Source organism: Lacerta agilis, chromosome 2 (genome assembly GCF_009819535.1).
Source record: "Lacerta agilis isolate rLacAgi1 chromosome 2, rLacAgi1.pri, whole genome shotgun sequence".
NCBI classification, from domain to species: domain Eukaryota; kingdom Metazoa; phylum Chordata; class Lepidosauria; order Squamata; family Lacertidae; genus Lacerta; species Lacerta agilis.
This window is the reverse complement of record NC_046313.1, coordinates 37,461,000-37,485,544: the sequence shown is the minus strand read 5'-3', so window position 1 is coordinate 37,485,544 and position 24,545 is coordinate 37,461,000. Positions and strand designations below refer to the sequence as shown.

General features: G+C 47.2%; 1 protein-coding gene across 1 annotated transcript in view; it reads left to right on the top strand.

Moving 5' to 3' along the window:
• USP43 (ubiquitin specific peptidase 43) overlaps positions 1–24,545 on the top strand; it is an 84,153-nt gene that overhangs the window by 37,529 nt on the left and 22,079 nt on the right. Inside the window, exons 3-7 of the mRNA XM_033139557.1 lie at positions 927–1,033; positions 11,072–11,164; positions 13,442–13,577; positions 13,712–13,856; positions 21,568–21,730. Of these exons, the coding sequence (XP_032995448.1) occupies positions 927–1,033; positions 11,072–11,164; positions 13,442–13,577; positions 13,712–13,856; positions 21,568–21,730 (644 nt within the window). The remainder of the gene's footprint in view (positions 1–926; positions 1,034–11,071; positions 11,165–13,441; positions 13,578–13,711; positions 13,857–21,567; positions 21,731–24,545) is intronic.

The following is a 24,545-nucleotide window of genomic DNA, read 5'->3' as shown; positions in this document are numbered from 1 at the left end:
TTGCAAAATGGAGCCTTGACCATGCAGAAGCAGTTTGTGGGAAGCAATAGCTGCAGAGCAATGGTAATGTAGCAAGGGTGGGGGACCTGTTCTTCCATCAGCCAGTGGCCAATGGTTGATGGGAATGTTGGTCCATCCACATGGAAGGCTATAATATAGGAATTCCACTGACTGGTCCTCAACTCAGGCGGCAAAAGTTGCTTGCATGCTTCAGCTTAGTATACATTCCACTAAGAATAGGGCTTGATCAGGTGTCCCTTTCTAGTCCCTAGGGAGACCAACCTGCCTGTTTTATTTGCAGATTTTTTTTATTCCTTTGTTGTCACACTGCGTGCAACAAAATGTGTTTGTCCTGTTCTGGGACTGGCAGGTGCTGGCTCAGCCTGCTTCTCCCTGATTTAATGAGGAGAGAGTGAAAGATTCCCAAACACCTTGAAGCTGGTAATTGAGCTTTTGCACCCTCTTCTCTCATCCAAACAACTTCACAAAACAGGACAAAAATGTGAATGTTTACAAAAACCCATCAAAACAGAACCCTGCCAGAATTCTTTTTTTTTTAATGCCTCTTAGCAAACATGGTCAGCTAACCAACTCTCTCTATTCCCCCTTTTAGACGTGATTTTGCTGCTGAAAGGGAGTGGGAGATGTGAAAAAGTGAGAGAAATGTGGTGGTGATAGAAGGGCAGGGAGAGAAGGTGGGAGGAAAGCAGGGAGAACGAACTGGAAGAACCCACTTTTTAAAACGGTGTTAGGTAGGCAAAACTATGATGGCGGATTTGGCTGAGTGTCCATTGGGAGAATGTTTGTTTTGGGAGGTGTTTTCAGCGGCAGGTGGAATGTCGGGAGTTGTAGTCCAACAAGATCTGGAGGGGTGGGCAGGCTCCCCAGTCCTGTATCTCAACCTTGCTCTCTTGTTTTCTCTGCAGCTTCCATCTGGGCAGGAAGAGGGCTCCGCCAATGTGAGTGCTCAGCCAACCGCCCAGCCGCTAAAGGGCCAGAGCTTTGTGCAGAACCACTTCCAGGCACAATACAGGTAAAAAGGGACCAAGTGCTACCCTATTGCATTCCGCCATTTTGTTACTTCCAAAAATGGCCAAGAATTGTGTGCAAATCCATGTTTCAGAGCACCTCCATGGCAGAACATTTGAGAGATGCTGCAGGCAGGCCAAAGTCCTGGAGGACCTGAGTTTAAGCTAAGGAGCATAATAGCTGACTAGCAGAAAGCGCAGGGTGAGCGAGAAACAGTGATATAGCTTGGACATACCAGATCTGGCTTGCCTCCCTCTCAGCTGCTTGTAACAGCAACTGTGACAGTCTAGCACTCACAAATACTGCATCAGTGGGTTAGTTTTGGAGATAATCAGGCGACTGATTCTGAACTCCCTGCACCACTGTAGCATTACTCTCTTCCTTTGTCCGTCTGGGCTGCGCAAAAAATTGTAGGGACATGATTGGACTGCAAGCGCACCCTTGCACCCATGCAACTGCATGCACCCCTGCTGCAGGTTGTGACTTCAACAGCAAGTATCCTCCTTTCAGAATAAGTGTCTCCCTTTCCTTACACCACCCCAGTGCAGACGGAGAGGCTGGTGAAGCGTGGACTGGAACAGAACGTGGCATGGCTCTGTCCCCCTTTGCTTGGCCAGGGGTGACTCACCTTAGCACAGTCTTGCAAGCCTAGCAGCTCCCGACTCTTTCAGCCACCCTGAGCTGGATGCAGGCCGAGGGAAGCATCGCTGCCGTGCTTTCCTTAGAATGCACGCCCATGCACGAGGTTCCTGCTGCTGACACTGCTGTTTTGCGTCTCTGGCGGTGGGATGAAAGAGCTGGGAGCGGAGTGAAGTTTGAAGCTCCTGGCATGAGGCTGCTCTCGAAGATAAGGCATTAATGACTAGCGCTTGCCAGAGCTTTCCATTGTAAGTCTCTCCCCCCTCACCCACATGGCCCTGCTGTGTGCACTGAATAGGGTGAGCCTTTGCTCAGTCTAGGCCACAGCAGGAGCAGGGACACAGCAGCCAAGGAAGCAGACCCTCGTCTTCCAATCATCAGAATTTAGTGGAAGCCAGTGCTGGACTTGCCTCCACCATTCCCAGTGTCTCAAGGGCATTGGCATCTCTTTCCCAAAGAAGGGTTGTGAGAACGGAAGGAGAGCATGTGGATGTGTCAGCTGAGCATGCTGCCATCCAGACTGCCACTTGTGTTCTGATTCTTTTGTGGAAGTAACAGGTGTCACTCAGTTCCAAAACGTAGCACATTTGTAGGGGTTTCTTCCCATTTCACTTGCTCAGCCCCTTCCTCTGGGTTCTGTGCAGCGGGTGTCCTGTGGGCAACTTCCACATCAGTGCTTCCCCCTACAACTAGCCAGCCCAGAGGGCATTGTAGTAGTTGGGACAGGGAGGGGGCCACACCCTCTGCTTCTTATATGGGTGGCTAAAAGGAGCAAGGATTTGCGGTCAAGTTTTTTCTTCTTCTGACCTGCGAATAAAATCTGAGCTTTTCCTTTGTGGAATGCAGTACCCCATCCTTTCTCCCATGTGGTCTTTCCATCTTCTTCTTGAGAAGGGATGGCAAGCAACCTGAAGGCACAGGGCTTCTGGATCGCTTCTAGAGGATTAGAGGTCTTTGGCACATGTGCACTTGTTAATCTTTAAAGCGCCACAACACCCATTGTTGCTGCTGCTGCTGTTTCTACTCTGAAGGGCAGCTTACCGAAGCCAACTCAGTCTTACACTGTGAACTTGACTTGCTTCAGAAACTTGGGCTCAAATTGAATTAGCTATATTATTCCCACTGCTGTGGCCCAGATGCCCGGTCAGGCCAGCAGAGGTCCTGCAAGCAAGGTACGTATCTGTGAATTTACAAAATATCCAGGAGCAGGTTATGAACTTCTGAGTGTTTATTAAGAAATTTGGAGGCACTGTTGCAACAGACATTTCAGTCACACTCATGCTTTCCTTTATTGTGCGGCTGCTGTACATGCATAGGTTTGGAGGTAACAAATGCTGCCCCTGATCTACATGCATTCATTCAAGGAGAACCCTGTCTTTATTGCTTCTTCTGACCTGTGCACATTCGGCATCCATGGATCCTTGAACAGGTATATTGTGGCAGACTCCAAATGTGACAATTGCTAAATCTGAATTCAACTTTGTCCTGTTACAAACTACAGGTGGAGTTAAGCATTATGCTAATATGATTGTTCCATGAGTGTGAGCATTTCTGCTTGTCCAATGGAATGATTTCACCACCACCCCGCCCTGTGCTGCTCTGGGGGTTCTCTCAACCCTCCAGAGTGGATTTTGGGTGGAGAGGAGGAATCCACATTGTATTAGTGGGTGTCTTTGCACTGGTTTCTGCCCCATGTTTTTCTGGATAGAAGTGTTTAATATAACAGAAAAGTGTTTAATAAGTCAAGGTAGAACAGAGGTAGGAAGAATTGTTTTGCTGCTTTGCCTCTAAGCTGCTGAGTAGGTTTTCCACAAGAGGAACTGAGCTAAATCAGACCAAAGATTCATCTACTCTAGTAACCCACTTCTCACAATGATGAATAAGATGCCTCTGGGATGCCCACCAGTTGGGCATTGTGGCAGTAAGCCTCAACTGCTACTGGTCCCCAGCAATTGGCATTCAGTGATACTCTTGTCTCTGAATGCAGAAGTTCCATAAAACTATCATTGCTCCTGTCCACTGATAATTATTGAATTCATTCATGAATTTATTTAATTTTTTAAAAGCCATCTACAAGATGAATAGAGAACCTAGTGCCCTCTAGAAGTTGTTGGACTCCAACTCACATCAAGCCCAGCCCGCCTGGCCAATGGTCAGGGATGATGGAAGCTGTAGTCTAACAAGACCTGGAGGGCTACTGGTTCCCCATCCCTGATCCAGCCTGTTTCACTCACCAGTTGCATGGCCACACATTCTTCAATTATTTTTGCATTGTGTGAAGAAGCACTTTCACTTGTGTATCCTGGTTATCTCTCATGCTTTTCTGTGTTTGCTTGTTAAGCCTATTTGTTCTGCAGCACATAGGATTCTATGTGTTTGGATATTTTCTTGCCGACAAAACCCCATTGTTTCCTGGAGAACTGGACATGCACACCCAGCCTTTATTTGGAGAGACTCCAGTCTTTACCAATAAGGTAGGAAGAGAAGCAGCTATGATGCTGTTATCTAGTACCTGTGATAGCATCAACAGCTGCTATCACAGCATGACCAAAACTGGAGCAGCTGCTGTTAGCTAGCACCACAGATCTTCAGGCCAGTATTTTCCTTTGAGTATTGTGCAGTGCTGCCAGAGCTTGTGTGAAAATATGGAAACATATCCTGGCTTGGCTCCAGTTTTATGAGTTTTGAAGTGCATCAGCTGGGGTTTTTGGTCAATAGAATAAGGCTTGGTCATTCCTATTCCTGAACCACATCTGCATTGCTTTGTTATATTTGGAGAACAGAAGAGGTGCCTTGAAACAACCAACAAGCAGAAAGTGGGTTTTGGAAAGGTTCAGAGCCCTTTGAGATGAGTTGTGCTTAGAAAATAAGGAAATCTCAGGTGCTGGCAAAATCTTCATGGAATTAGAGTGATGACATCTGGACTTGTCCTCTGTGCGGCACGCAAGCTGGTGGAGCCAGTGACACTTGTGGAGCCAGAATGAAGCTGACAGCTGTTAACCAAAAAGGTTGCTGCATTAAGGGGCTGGAGCATGTCAAACAGGCTTTAGTAGAGTAAAGTGGCTTAGAGATTGCAAAGTTAAATTTATTCCTGTGCATGTGGACCTCTACAGCTTGTGCTTAGAGGACCTTATGTAGGGAGAGAACTAAATGAAACAAGTTTTCTCAGTGGTGCCTTCTGGAGGGTGGCCTCAATTGAACTCCACACCATATGCCAAAAAAAACCTCGGAAGTTTGTGTCGACAGCAATGGGTGCCACTTCAGCGGCAAAAGCAATCATGATGGGAGATCTCCCCCTGCCAATGGAACTGGAACAAAGTCAGATGCTACATCTGTCTGAGTGGCCCATCCATTATTGCTGCTTCTACCTGTCACTTAGTTGGCAAACCGCCCATCACCAGATCTGCAGAATGCCTTGTCTAAGTTGGGGCCACAGATTGCACTGTCCAAGGTGGTTTCCGTTGCATTTTAAAATCTGAGCAAGTGTCATCTGGCAGAGGATAAAGGATGTCACATTTGAACACGTGACTTGTGTTAAAACTCTCATTCAGTGGTGGGCGACCCAAAAGTGATCTTCCTCATAAAGATATCTCAGGGGGAAGGAAAGGAAGACTACATCTGTTTGCGTGTTGCCTGCTCAAGACATCCAGTTCTGCATACAGCGTTGGGGTGAGTGGAAGAGCTCATCTCATCACACACTGAACAGTGCTTGGGTGTGTAAGTGATTGTGTGGCCCACTGTAATGTGTGCTCTGTATTTTTGCCTAGTTTAAATATTATAATCTGCTCCTTCGTAAAATATATCACGCAAAAATATAAAATCCACAGAAGTATGCGTGAAACGTCATCCAAAGCATGAATAGATATTGGTTGGTTAAAAAGAGAAATGTAGATTGTGAAGGACTGTCTAAATAATACAGTTTTCATGTTTCAGGAATGGTTCTTGCCAAACCTCTACTGCTAAGGAGCTCCACGGAGTAGACAGCTGTATTCCCCCACAGATCCTGGCAATGCACAAATCTTCCCTCCCTTCCCTCATAATGACAGATATTTTGCTAATAAACAGATAATAACTAGTTCACTTGTCACACCCTCAGCCCAACAGAGGTGTTCCTAGGGCCGTTGACACCCTGCTACAGTGGCGCCTTGCAGCTATTGCTTCCTATGAGTTAGAGAATTTGCATTAACCCCATTCCCCATTCTGGAGGAGCAGAGGTGGAAGATAGGAGAGGCCAGCCCCCCAATCCCCCATGTTCATTCCCAAGTCTCAGGCTTGCACTGCTTTGCTCTGTCGTGTGACACTGCAGCCATCTCCATGGCAACCCGTTGTAGTGTTTGAAAGGGTGGCTGGCGTGGTGGTAGCTAGGCAGACGCTGCAGGGGCACACACTGGGCTCCGGGAAAATCACTTTTTCAGCACCTTACTTTCCCCGGCTGATATCCATGCAAGCAAACATTTCCACCTGGAAATGCGCTCAGAGAAAAAAGGCCCCCCTCAACCCACCCTGCATTGCTTTGCATGCCACACGCCACTTCCCAGCTTGCATCCTGTGCACAAAAACATCCTTTCTGGCAGGAAATTGAAATGGCCCCGTGTGACAGAACTGGCCCCTTCCTGAGCTCCGGAGAAGTCTCATTTTGGCGGGCTTTATTTCCTAGCATGAGCCATCGCAAAAACTAATAGAAGTGCAGGGCAGTTGCTCTACGTGGGGTTCTGCCTATGCTGTGTGTATATATATACACCATGGTTTTGTGTGTGCTCTGCAAGGAGCATTAAATTCGGTAGCCTGATATTTGCAGGGGGGGGGGGGTCAGGTTTCTAGCCCTTATGGCAATGAATGTGAGTTTGATTGTTTTTGTGGGCAATGGTTGGTGCAATCTCAGAAGCCAGGGAGGCAGGTTGGTGTGCAAGGGAAGGGCAGGCAGCTAGGAAGCAACAGGGTGTCATTACTCTGTATATCTTCATGCCCTTCCATGTGCCTAGTGGAGCTGAACAATTATTGCGGAAGAGAAATGAACAAATGCACAAATTTTATCGGTTTCCGAAACTGAAAGAAGTGTAGGTTTTCATTAAAAATAAAAAGGAGCGCCCGGGACTCCTTAAATAGTCAACAAAATTGCGCCCTCGGTCAGCAGAGGCTTTGTTGTTTTCCTCCGGACCGCATCATAAAAAAATTGCTGCCTGCTTTACTGCAAATCTGTTCTCCGATAGCGCCTACATGTGGTGGTTGCAATTTCCGTGGTGTCTGAGGCAGTTTAAAGATTCCACCCACCTTCTGCAGTGAAGCAGAAGAAGAGCTTTAGATTACTCCTTGCTGAGCCAGCCTCCCCCATGCCCAGCCTAACCCCATGTGCCCCCCCAAAAGGCCCCCTTTCCCATCGTGCTGGTTGGCAGAGAGAGACACGCCAGGCATGCCAAGCGGCTCTCCACTCCCCAATTAATCCCTTTCCCATTAATGCTTATTAAAAAGGGCCGCTTTCATTTTCAGCCTGCCAACTTCAGATCTGTGCGTCAAAGCCTGTCTATATGCAAACGATCTATTAACGGTGCAGTGCTGCTCCGCTCTGAGCTGGCTGGTGAAGGAGTGGAAAAAGTAGGGCTCAGAGTTTGGCTTGACTTTAATTTAGAACGCGAGTGTGTGTGTTCATTTGCGGGGGGTGGAGGACGCGAGAGCGAGAGCTCGGGAGGTGAACTGGCTATTTCCATTAAATATATATAATATCCCTGCGGAGCTTGGATAGAGCACTTCTTCAAAACTTGGTACCTGAGCAGGGTTGGCAGCAGGTGGGAGATTGAGTTTGCCAGGGTTTCTTACGCATGCATGGTCTTTGGGCGGGGGGGGGGGGGGGAGCCGCCACAGCGCCATTGATAGCCATTCTTGTATTCTGGCACTGTGATCAGGGAAGGTAAAGAGAGCCCCGCTGGATCACTCCAAAGTTCCTCCTAGCACAGAATCCTCTTTCCCACAGTGCTCAGCCAGATGCTTCTGCGCAGCCCAGACACAAAGGGAACAACCCTCTTCTGTTCTTTCACCTCCCCCCACAACTGCCTCTGAGCTTGGAGTTTAGCTATTACGGTCAATAGTCACTGACAGACCGATTCCCCCCTCTGTGAATTTGTCTAATCCTCTTTTGAAGACATCTAAGGTAGCGCCCGTCCCCACATCTTTCTGGTGGCAAATTCCATTAGCTGTGTGGGAAAAAAAAGTACTTTCTTTTGTCCGCCCTAAATCTACCGCTTAATCAGAATCGTTGTGTGATCACAAGTTCTAGTATTATGGCAGAGGGAGGGGGAAGATGGATCTCTCTCCCTCTCGCTGTTTATCTTTCCGTGCATAATTTTGTAAACCTCAGTGCTATTCCCCCCTTCAGGCATTTTCTAAACGAATCCCTCCCCCAACACGTCAGCCTTTCTTCCGTGGGAAATGTGCTCCGGCTCCCCAATATTGAGGCCTTTCTTTAAATGTGTGTGAGAGAGAGAACTTGGAGCCTCAAGTCCTACTGCAGTCGGAGACATCCATTTCCCCCTTTGATCTTATCCACTAGGACTCTTCTTACAGTTAAGCTATGGATTTTGCTATCACACGGTGTAATGATGGCTGCTGCCTTTGACAGCATTAAAAGGGGATTAAGCACATTCATTGGGATAAGGCTATCTTGATGGTTATGTGTTAACTCCAGGATCAGAGACACCATGCCTCTGACATGCTGGGAATCGCAAGTGAGGAAAGTGCTATTGCACTCAGGTTCTGCTTGTAAGCTTCCCGTAGGAATCTGGTAGGCCACTGTTGAGAACATTAGTGGACCAGATGGGCCTTTGGCCTGATTCAGTGGGGCTTTCCTTATAGAATCATAGAATCGTAGAGTCGGCAGGGACCACAAGGCCCATCTAGTTCAACCCTTTGCAATGCAGGAATCCCCCTCCCCCAAGCATGGGCTCGAACCCATGACCATGAGATTAAGAGTCTCATGTTCTACTGACTGAGCTGTGTTCCTCATTAATTAAATGATGATGGCGGTGGTGGTGGTGATGATGATGATATAGGAGGCCAAATAGTGCACCGGATGTCAAATTCTGGAGGGAGGGGAGGTGGTCTGCTTCTGTTGATGGTTTCACCTTGGCAAAGTCAGGCTGCTAGTGCATGCAGTGGGGTTGTGTGAAAGTGAGTGGGAGCAAAAGAATGCAGATAAAAATAGGACTCGGTGTCTTTTAAAATAATATTTCAAGGGTAGCTGCAAAGAAGGAGATAGGGCAAGCTTTAAGTACTGAGCAAAGCGGCTTCTGCTACACAATACCCGACTCCCCACCAGCTTCTAACTAATACCAGCTTCCTAGAGGGCAGATTTAAATGTAAATGATGGCGGGAGTGGTGGTTAGGCTGTCTCCCAGTGCTGTGCCCTTGATCCAAATCTTTCCTTCTCCCCTGCAACACCTTATAACAAAGAAAAAATCCATTGGCCAATCTGATCTCCTGTCACATTTAGTTTGGCCATTAGTCTTGAGATGTTGGCTGCAGTTTCTCAATGGGGGGGAGGCCAAGCATTCAAATACCTTCTCCGTTTTTGTTCCTTCACAGGTACAAGAGCCGAGCCTTTTACATGTATCTGCTAGAACTCTGTTTAGTGCAATGGATTGGTCTAACTGAATGCAGATACCATGCCAAATCCTGTGTTGTGGATGTATTTTTTTGGGGGGGGAATGCACGGTGCCTCCATGCCTACAAATGCATGCCCAAAGGGGGTCGTTTTGGGTAATTTCTGGTACACATTTAGCAAAACTGTGCTACAGAAAAGTAAATGCTGTAGTGCTTTTGGGTGGCATGATATGATGAAGGGTGTTACCTGCGTCCTTCTGAAAGCACACCTGTATATTTAAGTGAGACTGCACCTCTGATGAAAAAGGGACTTACCTGAAGTATCCATGTAGGTGAAGATAACTTTCTATTACTGTATTAGGGAGTAGTTGATTGTTTTCCTTTCTAGAATGGATTCAGCTCTGCCTGTTGAGTCTAACCCTCACTTCTTCTTTCTGTTGGGGAATCTTTTATTTTTATGTCACATACTGGAGCCTGAACTCCCAGGTAATCTTGTTAGGTGCAATCCCATTAACTGGCTAGGACTTGCACCACTGAGCCAATCTCATTAAAAGCTGGTCTCACTTCGGATGATCGGCTCTGTTCACGGCTGAAGAATTAAGTCTGCTTCTGGTGGAATGGGCTAGCCCTGCTGGTGGAGGGCTACTTGTGGAAAACCCACTCTTTACTGCTGAATTGGAGCAAACAGCACGAATTGCTGTTTGTTCCGATTCAGCGTTAAAGAGCAGTTTTCTTTGGGAAAGCAGTGGGGCAAAAAATAAGCACTCTGACTTGGAGCTTTAAAGGTTGGACCTGTGCCTAGAAAGAGCAGGGATGAGCCCTGCTTGCAATATTGTAGCTTTGGTCTTTTATCTGTTATTTGAAACCAAGGGTATGTATTGATATGCATCAAGGGAATTGCTTCAGTCAGCCGCAAATCATCTTGGTGAAGCACAGAATGTCTCCATCACAGAAATGGATCTGGTGCTATGAGGCTACAAACAAGTGTCAGGAAGAGACACTATGCTGGATGAACAAAATACGATTTGGTTATTACAGTGAACTCAGTGTTGGATGTGAGCTGAGAGGTCAGCTTTGTTTTTTAGCATGTGTGTAAAACATGTTCCCACCCCCAGGGCAACAATGGGAGAGAAAAGTTTCATTCAGCGACGAGAGCTTCAAAATACTTTGTAGTATCTACCCTGTAGATAAAAGAATCGCTGGTTGTGGCATGGAACTGGTCACAGTGACACAGAGGATGAGCATGGGTGTAGTAACCAAAAAGGTTGTTGCCCGGGGGACAGGGAAGAGTGTATTCATTTATGGCAAGTCAATTTACAGGGATACTGTACAAATTTAGAACTATTAACTGTCTGATCTTAAGCTCCTCAAAGTGACTTCAGTATCATGCTGCTTTTGATAATACTCATAGACTGGGTGCAGATCTTCCTTGTGGTCATTCTTCTGTGGGGAGTCTACTGACTTAACCTTCTTTTTGTAGAACAAAGGGCCCCCTGAACAGCTCTTTGGCTGGAGCAATGCAACTGTACCTGTGAGATTAAAATGGTAAATCTAAACAAATTTACTGGGAAGCGAGTCTTGTGGACCTCAGCAGTGTTTATTTCCAAGTTGTTAACGGGCAAATTTGACAAGGGGTGACCTCTTAGGACCTTAGTTATTCTGCATTCCACAAGTTTTCCTTTTAAGCCTTGAGGCCAGATATGAGCTTCACATTCCTACAATACAAAATGTGAGGTCAGCCCTACGTTTTCACTGGTGTAGTTATCCCTTGACGTGGGATCTGACAATGTTTCTCTCCCTTCCTTTCTAGGTCCTCCTTGACTTGCCCTCACTGCCTAAAGCAGAGCAACACCTTTGATCCCTTCCTGTGCATCTCATTGCCCATCCCTTTGCGCCAGACCAGGTATGTGAGCCAAGTACCCACACTTTTCTCTCCCAGATCCTAACTAGGGAAATGACATATCAGTCTAATCAGGTCTCTGTCTCTTCTGTATGCATTGACCCTTAACTCCCTTGCACTCCACTTCTGCATGAATCTATGATTTCAAAGAAAAGCTGCATGAAAATTCACATTTTAATATTAGTATTAAAATGTATTTTGAAATTTATTTCCTTTCAAAATGTGCATGCATTTTGATATGTTCTTGATCCGCAAACTGCATCAGAATACACCAGGAAATGTGAAATAACAGTGGATAACTCTATGATCATATGTGTGGCTACTCAGAGGTGAGTCCCCTTAAGTTCAGTGGGGCTTACTCCCAGGGAAGTGAGTCCAGGACTGCAGCCTGAGTTCCGATTGATACATTAGTTTGGCAGGGGGAGGATTATCAAGTCAGCTCCTAGTGAAATTAGCAAAAACCAAATTGTTCAGGCATCCGTGGTCCAGCCTCTCTGAGTTGTGCCTAGTAGTAAAGATCAGTGAAGTGGCCTGCTATTCCCCCCAGGCAGATTTCTCTACCAGCTCCATTTCAGGTGCTGCATATTCTTAGTTTTCCTCAAGGAGAAAGCAGACTGTCTTTTTGTCCAACCAAAGCAGGACCTTTCCCCTCTCAGAATCAGTGCAAACAGGCTCCTCTGCACATCTGTTGGGAGTTGGCAAGGCAACTGCAATGGTCACCTACAGAGACAGCCCTTTTCACTTGCACTTTTGAGTCATTTCTGAGGATCCCCCCCCCTCCTGCCCAGCAAAATGTTGTCTCTCTCTCTCTGTACAAGTTGGCTCAGCAAACACACCCACCCACCCACCACCCAGCAACAGACAAGCAGTAACTAGTCCATGCTGTCCATTTATCAGCATGGTTCTACTAAAGGTAAAGGGACCCCGACCATTAGGTCCAGTCGCGGACAACTGGGGTTGCGGCGCTCATCTCAATTTATTGGCTGAGGGAGCTGGCGTACAGCTTCCAGGTCATGTGGCCAGCATGACTAAGCCGCTTCTGGTGAACCAGAGCAGCGCACAGAAACGCCGTTTACCTTCCCGCCAGAGCGGTACCTATTTATCTACTTGCACTTCGACATGCTTTCGAACTGCTAGGTTGGCAGGAGTTGGGACTGAGCAACTGGAGCTCACCCAGTCGCGGGTATTCAAACCGCCAACCTTCTGATCAGCAAGCCCTAGGCTCTGTGGTTTAACCCACAGCGCCACCTGCGTCAGCATGGTTCTACTAAAGCAAGCATTGAAACCAGAAAAGTTTTTTAAAGTCTTTAAAAATGCTCCCAAGGTGCAACCCATCACCATAACCTGCATGTCCCGGGAAACCATATGGGAAAAATAGATGTTTTCCTCCATTTACCTGGTAACTTTAAAAGGATGTTGTGTTGAGTGGGAGTGAGGAAATGCCCCCCCCCCAAGTAGGTACATGGGGCAACCACCTTTATTTCTGTACACTTTCCCAGGAAGAGACTTCACTTTATGATGTTTGGGTGCCTACCAGGAGTGTTGGATTGTGTTCATAAATTCTATAGAACCACCCACTTGCCCTCTGTAGACTAATCCACATTATCCACATTTATCTGTCTTTGATCCACAGATGGGTCTGCTGTTCCTCCACCCCAGTGGGTAGTTTCACTCCCAAATGCGGGGCTAACTAGACTCCTCTGACATCTCTTTTCTGATGGTGCAGGAGTGCATGCAAAGTCTGTCCTGTGCAGACTGCAGATGAGCCAGTAATGACTTTCCCCTCAAGCTAAAAACTTGCAGTCACAGCCAGTCACCCACTTCCAGCAACGACGCTCCCAGTTCTGCTTGCCGCGGCTGATGCTTGGTGCCATCTTTTCTTTAATAGCTAGAGGGCTTACCCAGGCCTTTGGTAGGCAGCTCCCATTTGTCAGCTGTTGCTGGAGCAAAGGAAGACAGAGGGTTGCATGCAGGAGAGAAGAGACGAGTGTATCTAAAGCAGCCATGGGCAGACCTCAGGCTTGTAGGATCTACTTTACTGTTAGGCTTTTTTGGTTTTTGTTTACTAGAACCCTGAGTTCTGCTTTGGGAAGTCCAAACGTTAAAAACTTCACTGTTCAGGGCTGCCTTCAGAACTAACAATAATTTTATTATTTATATGGTTCCCAGGGCTCTGGCTGCACCCTGTATCTCACCAGGGTGGGGCAGGGCAAGGCTGCCATTTGGCGGCCATTTTGCTGCACCATTCTAAGTTCCCTTTCCCGGCTCCTTTCCCTCCAGGCCTTTGAACGTCACCCTTGTCTTCCAATCCAAGAGCCAGCGATTTGTGCGTGTGGGCCTGGCTGTGCCTCTCCTCAGCACCGTGGCGAAGCTGAGGGAAATGGTGGCAGAGGAAGGCAAGATTTCACCTGACCAGGTAAGCAAGACTTGTTCCTGCGCCCATGCTCCGGGTGCCCTTGTCCCCTGCGAACTGCAAGGAGGCTTTCCTTTCTATACTGCCTAAGTCCTCATGCATTGCAAAGCCCTGACCATTTCACTCTGCCGCTGCAGGTGATCCTGGCTGAGCTGGGCCAGTCAGGGTTCCGGTGCTCCTTCTCGGACGACGAGGACCTGAACACCATCGCAGAGGGTGACAACGTCTACGCTTTCCAGGCTCCTCTCTCCTTCAGCAGGGCCAGCTCTTCCCGCCTCTCAGGTGTGTCCTGCTGTAGCGGCTGGAATGCATTCTGAATGTCCTTCCAAAAATGCCTGTCAAATAAGCTCTGGAGAGGCAGCCAAGTTCTTCCCCATCTCCAGGCCCCTGGGCCCCTCTCCTGCTCTTGTCCAGCTGGCTCCTCTTCCCCCTCTCCACGTGGAGGTGTCTGGCACTCAGAGCTTTAGGTACTTTTGTATCAAATGGTGAAAAGATGAAGAAAATAATAATTCCCTCCACTGAGTATTTATCCCCCCACCTGCCAATTCCATATTGTGCTTGGCCTGAGGGCCAAACCAAATATAACATTAACAGAGCTGTGTTCTTAAATCCTGACTGCTGCAATAACATACCTGCCAAGTGCCCTGTCTTATGCGGATGGCCTCATTTGCTTTGAAGGTGCCCCGGGCTCTGCCTTTGCCCAAGGGTCCATGTGGATTCATGTGGCTGGTGGGCAGGGGGGCAAAGGTGAGCAGAGATTGGGTGGGTGAGGGTGGGCAGGTGTCTTGCTTTGCTCTCCTGGAATGTTGCAGGGTATGCAGTAATAAAAGGAAGCCATGTGTGGAGGAGCCTAATTTAAGGAGCAAAAAGTGCTCTGTATAGCTAACCCCTACTTTCCTCAGCCTTTTTCCTTTCATCCCCCCCCCCCCCAGCTTGCTGCCTTTCTCCCTGCTCGAGTCACTTCCAGTAGTGGGACACCCCAACTGGAAGACAAGGGGTAAGGGAGAGGGGCTGTGGGGGTGTAAATCGAGAGAAGAGCTTCTCTCACCTGCACATCCGTTTTATTCCTTAAGCAGGGGCACCCATTTCCCCTACCCACGTTCTTGGCTATGGCAGCAGATCCAGGTTTAACGACACCAATCTGCTGATGCCCATGTCTAGCATGGCCTTGAGAAAGCCAGGCGGCCGTGTGACAGTCATGTGTGATGGACATAATATTCCTTTATTTGTGGGAATGTTGAGGGATGTGGGAGAGGATATATTGTTTTAGATATCCTATCCCAACTTGCGTTTACAAGCTCGATAATATCAGCAGAGCTAACATTCCCTTTTTACTTCATATGCGCAGCAGATAGTTTGCATAGACTCGCTAGAGTCATTAAAAATATTGTCCTGGTGTCTTCCCCTTTTTATCCCTCTTTCAATAAGACACTTCACAGTGTTTGGTAAAGTGTATAACGTTTACTTACAAGTAATCATCTAGTCACACAAGGATCCTAGAGGCAGGCTTAAAAGTTACTAAATAATATACATATGGTGACTTTCTCCTTTTGAGAGAAAGTCCCTCTTTTTACTTTTGGCCTAGTGCCAATGGTGCATTTTAATAATGCTGCTTAGAGATAACTGTCTTAGAGATCAACACGACAACTGACCAGCGACATGGAGACTCGGCATATACTACAGTTGGCAGCCCCCAACTGTAGAGTTCACTCCCAACTGTAGAGTTCCATATAAGGAAGTTGGGTTTGACTGCCCCTGTCCTTTTACATCCCACATTATTCACAAACCAAGCAAAGACACTGCTGCCAAAAGTAACAGTCTCAGAGCCGGGCAATTAACTCGGCACTTGTTAAGAACGTAGTACCTGTGCTGATGTTGTGAAGGTTGGGATGCTTTGCACAGTGGCATTCAGAAGCTAGCATGAAGGAAAGGAGGAGGAGGAGGAGGAGGAGGAGACGCCCAATGCGAGAGGAGAGAGTCTTCCTGGCTTGATGGGATCACAAGGAGACCAGTAACTTTTAACTGAAGACTGGCTCTATCCATCAGCCTGCCCTTGTCTCCTCCAACCAGCACAGATTAGCCACAGTCACAGCAAATAGCCTTAGAATGAGTGGGCTTTAGGGGCGCCGAGACTCTGTCACTTTAATGTCCTCTTATTAAGATCTACAGTCTTGTGATTGCATCATGAGGCCTCTGGGAAATACCTTTTCCCTGCAGAGTCAGAGGACCTTCTCTGCCCCCGCTGGCAGCTTTACTACCTAGCTGTGCAAAAGGCATTTTTCCTTGAGTCTGCTCTTCGTTTGGCTTTCGGCTGGGTCTGGCAGACTGCGAAGAGGTGATGCGCCTGTAAGGCTGAGATGCGGTCGCCGGGACCAAGTCTGAGCTGACAAATCGGGACGGCTGCTTCTGAGAAGAATTGGATGGATGCTGATGCATTGATCAGCCCAGGAACTTCTCCTGTGCCCTCAGTCCTGTTTCTCAGCCTGCTGGCATGATTTCCTTCTGAGAGGTTTCGAGTGGTTTAGCATTGAACACACAAATGGGTGTTGTTGAAATCGATGCAGCGAAAGCTTGCCTGCTCCTGCTTTTCTGCCACAAGTGTGTTCTTTGGTTCCTTCTTTTGGGGGGGGTGTCTGGAGAGTATGCGTGGTATAGTCCTCATGTGCTAGGGTCATCTCAGAGTGCACATTGTTTGAAAGCACCTCCTTTGCCAACTTGGGAAACTTCGTGTATCATGGAGGTTTCACCAGGAGGCAATAACCACCTGCATGCAAGGAGAGTCTGATATGTAGGTGCATTCACAAAAGTAGCTCCACACATGCATTCAGAGGTGGCCCTGGGCCATTTGGGAATGGTGATTTCTGAACAGTGAATTGCTCAAAGGATGCTTCCAGACCATTGCTATTTTCAGGTGGGATTCAGATCGTGTACCAGGAAATTCAGGTTGATTAATCAGGTTGATGAATGAATGAATGAATGTTAATACAGTGCTCTTAAAGCAAACTGGCTTCCTCCCCCAAATGTGACCTTTCTGCAATAAGCAAAGTGGTAGAAAAATACACTGGGAAGTGTAGGATAAAAGTTGTATGGCATGTTGTCTAACTTCCCTGCAAACAAATAAGAAATGAATGCTCATTAAATCAATGACATCACGTAACCTTGCAAACACTTGATAAATCTGTTAATTTTTCTGAGTGTTTCAATGCTGGGAGACACCACAGTTCACTAGAGCTTTTCTTTTCTCCCAGTGTTTGTTTGCTGCGGTTATTTCACCCCCTCTCCACCCCCACTTTCCATCTGTTCTGTTCTATTCTTTATGATTCCTTGTTGTGGCAAAAGATAAATAAAGTATAACAAGCTGATACTTTGCAATGAGTAACCGGTGCATATTGTTCTGTATGCAGTTTGGTTTTCTTTTCTTTTGCACCAAATATGCAAGGTCATATTTTATCAGAAAAAACTCTTACGCTTTGTTCCCTTAGTCCTAACTTGTTACCAATATGAATCACAGAATCATAGAACTGTAGAGTTGGAAGGAAGCTTGAGGATCATCTATTCAAACGCCCTTCAATCCAGGAATATACCGGGATTGAACCTGCAACCTTGGTGTTATCAGCTCCATGCTGTAGGGAACACTATTTGGACTACAAAGCTATAGTCCAGGTTAAAGGAAGCATTAGATTAGGAACACTTGTTACAGGTTAGGCACAGACCAACTTTCTCAACCAGAGGTCCTCCAGATAAGTCCCCCCCCCCAGTATGGCCATCTGGAGGGCACCAGGTTGGGGAAAGCTGCTATCCGCCCCTAAGCCTGCTTTACTACGGTGTTCTGCCTCTGCCTTTCAGGCATTTGGGGAATGTTGTGCTATGAACTAGTTCATGATGTACAGCAGGGAAAGAAATGCCCATACCCTCTGCCAAGGAGTTTGCTGCCAAGGAGTGTGGTGGAGTCCCCTTCTTTGGAGGTCTTTAAGCAGAGGCTTGACAGCCATCTGTCAGGAATGCTTTGATGGTGTTTCCTGCTTGGCAGGGGATTGGACTGGATGGCCCTGTGGTCTCTTCCAACTCTATGATTCTATGATTCTCCTGCTGCACAGCATTCCAAGGTTTCTCAGTTTAAGCTTGAAACACTGAAAATGGTTGAAGTTTGTAGTGCTAATGCAGCTGTGTCGAACCATTCAGGAAAAAAAGCCCATGGGAAAAATGTCTCCCCTAATGTAGCTGAGGGTAAATGGATACAGATGTGATTTGGCTGTTTGCAGTTGCTTTTGTTCCGGTTATTAGCAGGCAGATGAAAGAGAGGTGGCAGGCCTAAGATGGGACTGAGAATGATGTTGGACTCCACCTCCCATTGGAAGGTGTCTCAAAGAAGGTGAAAATCCCTATGGTTCCACCTCCACGTTCAGAAGCTGCATGCTCCCATACAGTACCAGTTGCTGGGAATTGCAGGTGTTTGTGCATTCATATCCAGCTTTGCAGCCTTCCCATAAGCACCTGTCTGGTCAGCAGGCTCTTCTTACCTTCTTCTAGTTCCGTGACTACTGTGCAAGCTCAGGCAGGCGTACCTGGGAAAAACAACAAAGAGACAGATCCCCTCCTGGAAACACATTAATTGCAAAATTCTGTTTATCACAGGTAGTGAGTGCGTCTGTAGAGCAGGCATAGGCAAACTTGGCCCTCCAGATGTTTTGGGCCTACAACTCCCACCATCCCTGACCACTGGTCCTGTTAGCTAGGGATGATGGGAGTTGTAGTCCCAAAACATCTGGAGGGCCGAGTTTGCCTATGCCTGCTGTAGAGCAGCAACATGAAGCAGCTCCAAAAAAACCCACACACACCAAAAAACCACAGTCCCTGGAAGATTCCCCCTAGGCATCGGAAGATGGTGGCAGCATGAACCTACCTGTGCCAGCTCAGCCAAACACTATGGCAAGGGTCTTGTTGGATTACAACTCCCATCATTCCTGACCACTGGCTGTGCTGGCTGGGGTTGATGGGAGGGTCACTGGGCCCCTAGAGTTTGACTGAAATGACACAGGTGGACTCATGCTGCTGCTAATGCGCTGTGTGCTTTGGGTACCTTTTGGGGACAATGATTTTTGGGAACTCTTGATGTTGTTGCTCTAGAGACTCACTCGGGTCATAGAATTGTAGCATTGGAAGGGACCAGAGGTTCCAGCCCCCTGCAATGCAGGGATCTCAGCTAGATCACCAATGACAGATGGCCACCCATCCTCTGCTTAAAAACCTCCAAGGAAAGAGACTCCACCTCCTCTGTCCATTGTTGAACAGCTCTTACAGTCAGTAAGTTCTTCCTGAACTGATTTAGTTGTAATCTCCTTCCTTGTAACTTTGAATCCATTGGTTTGGGTCCTAGCCTCTGGAGCAGGAGAAAACAAGCTTGCTCCATCCTCCGCATGGTAGACCTGTGATCAATACCGTTTTATAATTAGTGTGTTGCCAAAAGGGGACCCATCTCTGTTTTGTGACTAATACAAGAAGTTATTTTTAGCCTCCCATGGACCTGGCAGGCAGCCAAGCCATCCGTGCTTCAAAAGGTCAGGCTCCGAATCGAGATAAATTGGTTTTACAGTCTGTAAAATGCCACTAGAGATCCAAAGAACTCCAAGTCAGGGAGCTGGGAGGTGTTGTGAATCCTGGAGTGGCAGGAGGGTGTAGCTAGGGTAAAAGCCTGTAAAGAACAAGAAAAGAAAAGGAAAGGAAAGGAAAAAGAAAAGAAAAGGAAAGAAAAAAGAAAAGAAAAGAAAAGGGGAACGATGGTGCCTCTTCTAAAGAAACCCAGAAGTTTTGGGAAAACAATAATAAATATTTGGCATGCTTCCACCTGCTCTGTGTAGAATCATAGAGTCATAGAATTTTAGAGTTGGAAAGGGACCCTGAGGGTCATCAAGTCAACCCCCTGCAACACAGAGATCTCGGCTAGATCATACATGACAGGTGTTTGAGTCTGTTTCAATGGGGGGGGGGAGCATTCAAACATGTAACCCCTGCCTTCAGCCTGAAGAGGAGCCACAGGCCAGAAAAGGGCATTACTGCTTCATTCTGTTGATTTGATAAATGAGCCAAGCGTGACTTCCAGGTTCACCCTGATTTGAGGATCCTGCAGCTGTGAATTCTGAGATACTTCCCTGGATATGGACTTTGCAAGGCTGAGGCTTCAAGAGGGCAGTTTGGTGGGGAAGAAGCCAGGTGCTGAGAGGAGAATGGGGATGAGCTGAGCCTTGGCGCTTATGGCTGCATTTTGGGATGGATTCGCTTTTATATGCACAATGAGAAGGAAGACTGGAGACAAAGTGCCGTGGCAGTGATTTATTGCCTCTCCGGGCTAAACAAGAGGCCTTAATTGAAAAACATCAGAGGAGACAGCGCACGCAGATCTGGGAGATGAAGTTCATGGCAATCCTGCCTTTTGGACAGCCTTATTGCCAGGTGGTTTTTGATGAATTGCACAGCCCAGATCTGGGGAGATGGACAGATCTAGCTGCAAATTGGAGCTGCAGATTGGACTGATTATGCGCGAGCGTTTATTGCTGGTGATAATGGACACCAACTTGTTGAGAGTGTTAATGTTTATTCATCCTTGCAGAATCACAGATCTGGAAGGGATTAATTTGAATCATTTTCTCAAACCTTTGCTCTAAGGCAATATGTCCTGTATCTTACGAATTTCGGATGGTCTATGAAAGTTCTTGAAAACGAGAACCCACAAATCTTGAGTCATCTTATTCCCTTGCTATTATAATTAGGAAGCTTGCCCCCAACCCTGCATGGGTTTTATTTACCATGGTATGGGCGTGGGTGGGAGCTGGGGGCACTGTTGTGTAGTGGTTCCACTCCTTCCTCCTGGGCTGTGTCCAGAGGTGGTGTGTGGGGATGAGTGTTTGGACCCCTGAGCACTCACTTGTGGGGTGCCTTGGGGCTCCATCCTCTCTCCAGTGCTTTTCAACATCTATATGAAGCCATTGGGGCAGATCATCAGTGGGTTGGGGTTGAGTGTTCACCAATATGCACATGATACCCAGCTCTAGCTGTCTTTTAAGGCAGTGAATGTCCTCTGTGAGTGTCTGGAGGCAGTTGGAGGATGGGTGGTTGTTATTAGATTAAGGTTGAATCCTGATAAGAAAGAAGTACTGTTTCTGGGGGACGGGGCAGGCAAGTGTGGGAGACTCCCTGGTCCTGAATGGGGTAACTGTGCTCCTAAAGGACCAGCCTGGGGGTCATTTTGGACTCACAGCTGTTCTTGGAGGTGCAGGTTAATTCTGTGTCCAGGGCAGCTGTCTACCAGCTCCATCTGATACGCTGGCTGAAATCCTACCTACCGGCACACTGTCTCGCCAGAGTGGTTATCTCCCGCTTGGACTACTGCAATGTGCTCTGCGTGGGGCTACCTTTGAAAGTGACTCGGAAACTGCAGCTAATCCACAGTGCAGCAGCTAGACTGGTGAATGAGAGTAGCTGCCGGGACCAGATAACAATTGGCCTAAAGGATCTCCACTGGCTCCCAGCACATTTCTGAACACAATTCAAAGTGTTGGTGCTGACCTTTAAATGGCCTCGGCTCAGTATACCCGAATGATATTAAAAGCTCATAGTTTAACTGGAACTCACTGCCCCATGAGAAGCTGATCGCCACCTTTGATGGCTTTAAAAGAACATTGCACAAATTCATGGAGGGTTGGGCTATCTATGGATAGCAGCCATGATGGCCATGCCCTGTGTCCATGACTGAAGGCAGCTATGCTTCTGAGTATCAGTTTCTGGGAATCGCAGGTAGGCAGAGCGCAATTGTGTGCAGGTCCTTCTTGCAGGCTTCCCAGATGCTGCTCTAGGATGCTGGGCTAGATGGACCATTGCCCTTGATCCATCGGCTCTTCCTATGTCCTTCTTTAAGCCATTCCCAAAGTAGTTGACCAATGGAGGAGAGGGATGCCTTGGGGATTTACTCATGTGCGTTATTCTTTCCTTTTCCCAGGTTGTCCCCACAGCCTCCCATCCTCTCCCAACTCTTCTGAGCCCGAAGGCCAGCGCTTGGCTCATAATGGGGCCATTTCATCGGAGTTCCTGCACCATGGTGGAGGGGGCAGGATCCTGCTCCTTGTCTGTAATGTGGCTGGGGCAGGGCAGCAGGCCGTGCGGTAAGTCCTGCCGAGCAGGAAAGCTCTTGCTAGAACTGTTAAGAGTTCTGCCACTGTGTGGCTCAGTGACAGAGAATCAGCTTTGCATGCCAAAGATCCCAGGTTCAATTCCTAGCATCACCAGGTAGGGCTAGAAGAGACTCCCTGCCTGAAACCCTGGAGGACCGCTGCCAGTCAGTGCGGACAATAACTGAGCTAGGTGGACCAGTGGTCTGATGCAGCATAACACAGTTTCTTAGGTGCCTTTCCTGAAATGGGCACTTGACCTGTTGGCCGTCCCCTGTTACTCTCAGGCTTGCAGAGACCAACACGAAGGCCTTTCCAGAGGGATGGGAATTCGAACTTGGGAGTTAGTTGCTTGTTTTTTTGTCTTCTAGATCCCAGCTTGCTGATTAGCGGCTCCGAAAAAGCCGGAAGCAATCACAGAAGCAGCAGCTGGGCTTGTTAAGAGCAGTTTCCTTTGTGTCATTTGGCACAACATCTGGGCTGTGTAACATTAATGTTAAGCTCTGATAAAGCAAGCGTAGTGGCAAGTTAATTGTCTCCACTTGGTGACGAAGGGGCTTGGAATGGCAGCGCTGTCGCTTCAGCCAAATCAAGCTGTGCAGCTGGTCTGGAGAAACAACCACCGAGCGTCCTGAGCTGCGCTTTGGACTATTTGGCCTGCAGCGGTGTTCTACCCGGTGTGCCACTCGTTCCTTCAAAAGCCCATTTCTTTCCCATGCTGGAGACGTGGATGGAGGCGGGGGGAAGAGCTGCACTCTGTTTACCAGCCACCGACGGCTGCGAGGAGCTTGCGGGAGGGTGATTGGATGCAAAAGCACCGTAGGCGGGTAATGAATTCACATTGCACATCCCAAATGTCATTAAGTAACGCTCTGCATGCTTGCAGTGGCTAATAAACCAGTCATCGGCTGGGAAACGGCTTGTAACATGCTGAGCTTTATGGAGGGCAATTTATCTAGCAATATTTCCGTGTTACGTAGGCAGGCCTAGCATGTCTCCCTCCCCGCTCCTCCCAACCCAAGTGCTTTTGCAGGAACAAGAACTATATGGCTTGATTCCTAGAACTTTTGTCTGTCCTTTTCGTACCCCATTTATTCAACCAAAGAGCACGTGCAGATTGCAGGGCTTAGGAAATGGGGTACTGATCGTTGTCAGAACAAGAAAAGAGCTTATAAGATGCATTAGAGGAGAAGGTAGCAGGAACTTACTTGAATCTATGCTTTTGGTTCTGTCACGTTGCAGCAAATGAGTGGTGATGGTAGCCATGTCTCTTATTTTTTTCAGAGGACAGTCCTCTACATGGGGGTCGGTCCTTCTCTTTGAAGGGTCATCTATTTTAAACATAAGGAACCTTAAGATGGGGCAGCAGAGGTCTTGAAGTTGCCCACCAACAGTTAGCAACTGGATAGCAGATTGAGCAGGCAAACAGGCCACTTGTCACTTAAAGCACATGTCTTCTCCCCAAGAATCCCGGGACTTCTTGTTTTCCACTGAGAGCTGCAATTCCCAGCAGCCCTAACTACAGTACCAGAATTCTCTGGAGGGAAATATGTGCTTGTCTTGCCCATTATGTTGCATTTTTGTTTAATTAATAGTAATCCTTTCTGAATTTGCATTTAGAAATATAAATTTACTTATACAAATTTTTATGTAAACCGCTTTTGAGATGTGCCCCACCCCCTGGCAATGTGTGACTAGCCACCCTAAACTGGAACTGGAGGGCATGTGTCTCCAATAGATCAAATGGTTTTGCTTGTCTGTTTCCTTATTTGATTTTGAAGGGAGAAAGGTTCCTGGCTTCTCTTCCTATCATTTCCATTAATTCTCTTTGTAGCTCTTATGAGACTCAGTCTTTTGAGTTCTGCAAGCTGACCAAAGGAGCCTGGAGTTCCAATCTGTCAGTCTGCTGAGAGTTACGCTGGCACCACCACAGTTTTGAGTGCCCAGCTGTCAACTCTCAGCCTGGAGAACCTTTAAGAGCATGGGATCAAGCAGTTCAGATCAAAAGTGCAGTCTCTTGAATCCCTAGGTCAAATATGTTTAGATTCATAAAGAAATAAAGAAATACTTTCAAAACAAACAAAATAGTTTTAGCATGGAAAATAAAGAAAGCAGAAAAATACACACACTTTTTTCTGCTCCTGGGATGGATATATGAGACCAAGTTTCATTTGCCTTTAGTTATAGAACTAGTAAAGGGCTTTGTGGAGGTTTTTTTGTTTTGTTTTGTTTTTTTAACCGAAAAGGAAAATATTTTGCCAAAGAAAGTTAGCCTTTGCAGTAGAAGACTTGCCTGCCCCAAATCTTTCATGCAGACTATCAGGCCAGCCTAGGCTTTCCCTCAAACAATTATCTTGTCTTTGAAGTGGAAATAAGATTTAGCTTTCCATTTAGTCGATTTGCATAGTCCCTAAGCCCGCCTGCTCTCAGCCTAAATTTGTTCAACTCCTTCCCTCCTTCCCGCCCATTTCGTAGCAGACTGTGGAGTACAAGATCTGATCACACCTGATGAGAATGATGAATCAGAGGAAAGTCCTGAGCAAATACCTGCCATAAAATTCAAAATTTCCAGACATGACATTTTGATTGGCAATGTTATCCAGGTTATCCAGCCCGCCTGTTTTTATATCTCACAGGCCACTAGCTTTGGAAATGGCCAAACAAGATTTTCTAGAACACTGGGAAACTGGTCGAGTATTATGCCAGAGACCCATGCAATATCATTTATTTGCACAGACTTCTCATAGTACGTTTACCTCTTAGTTTACCCCTCTTGCAAAACCGATCAAGTTGTTTCAGAATTCTCTTA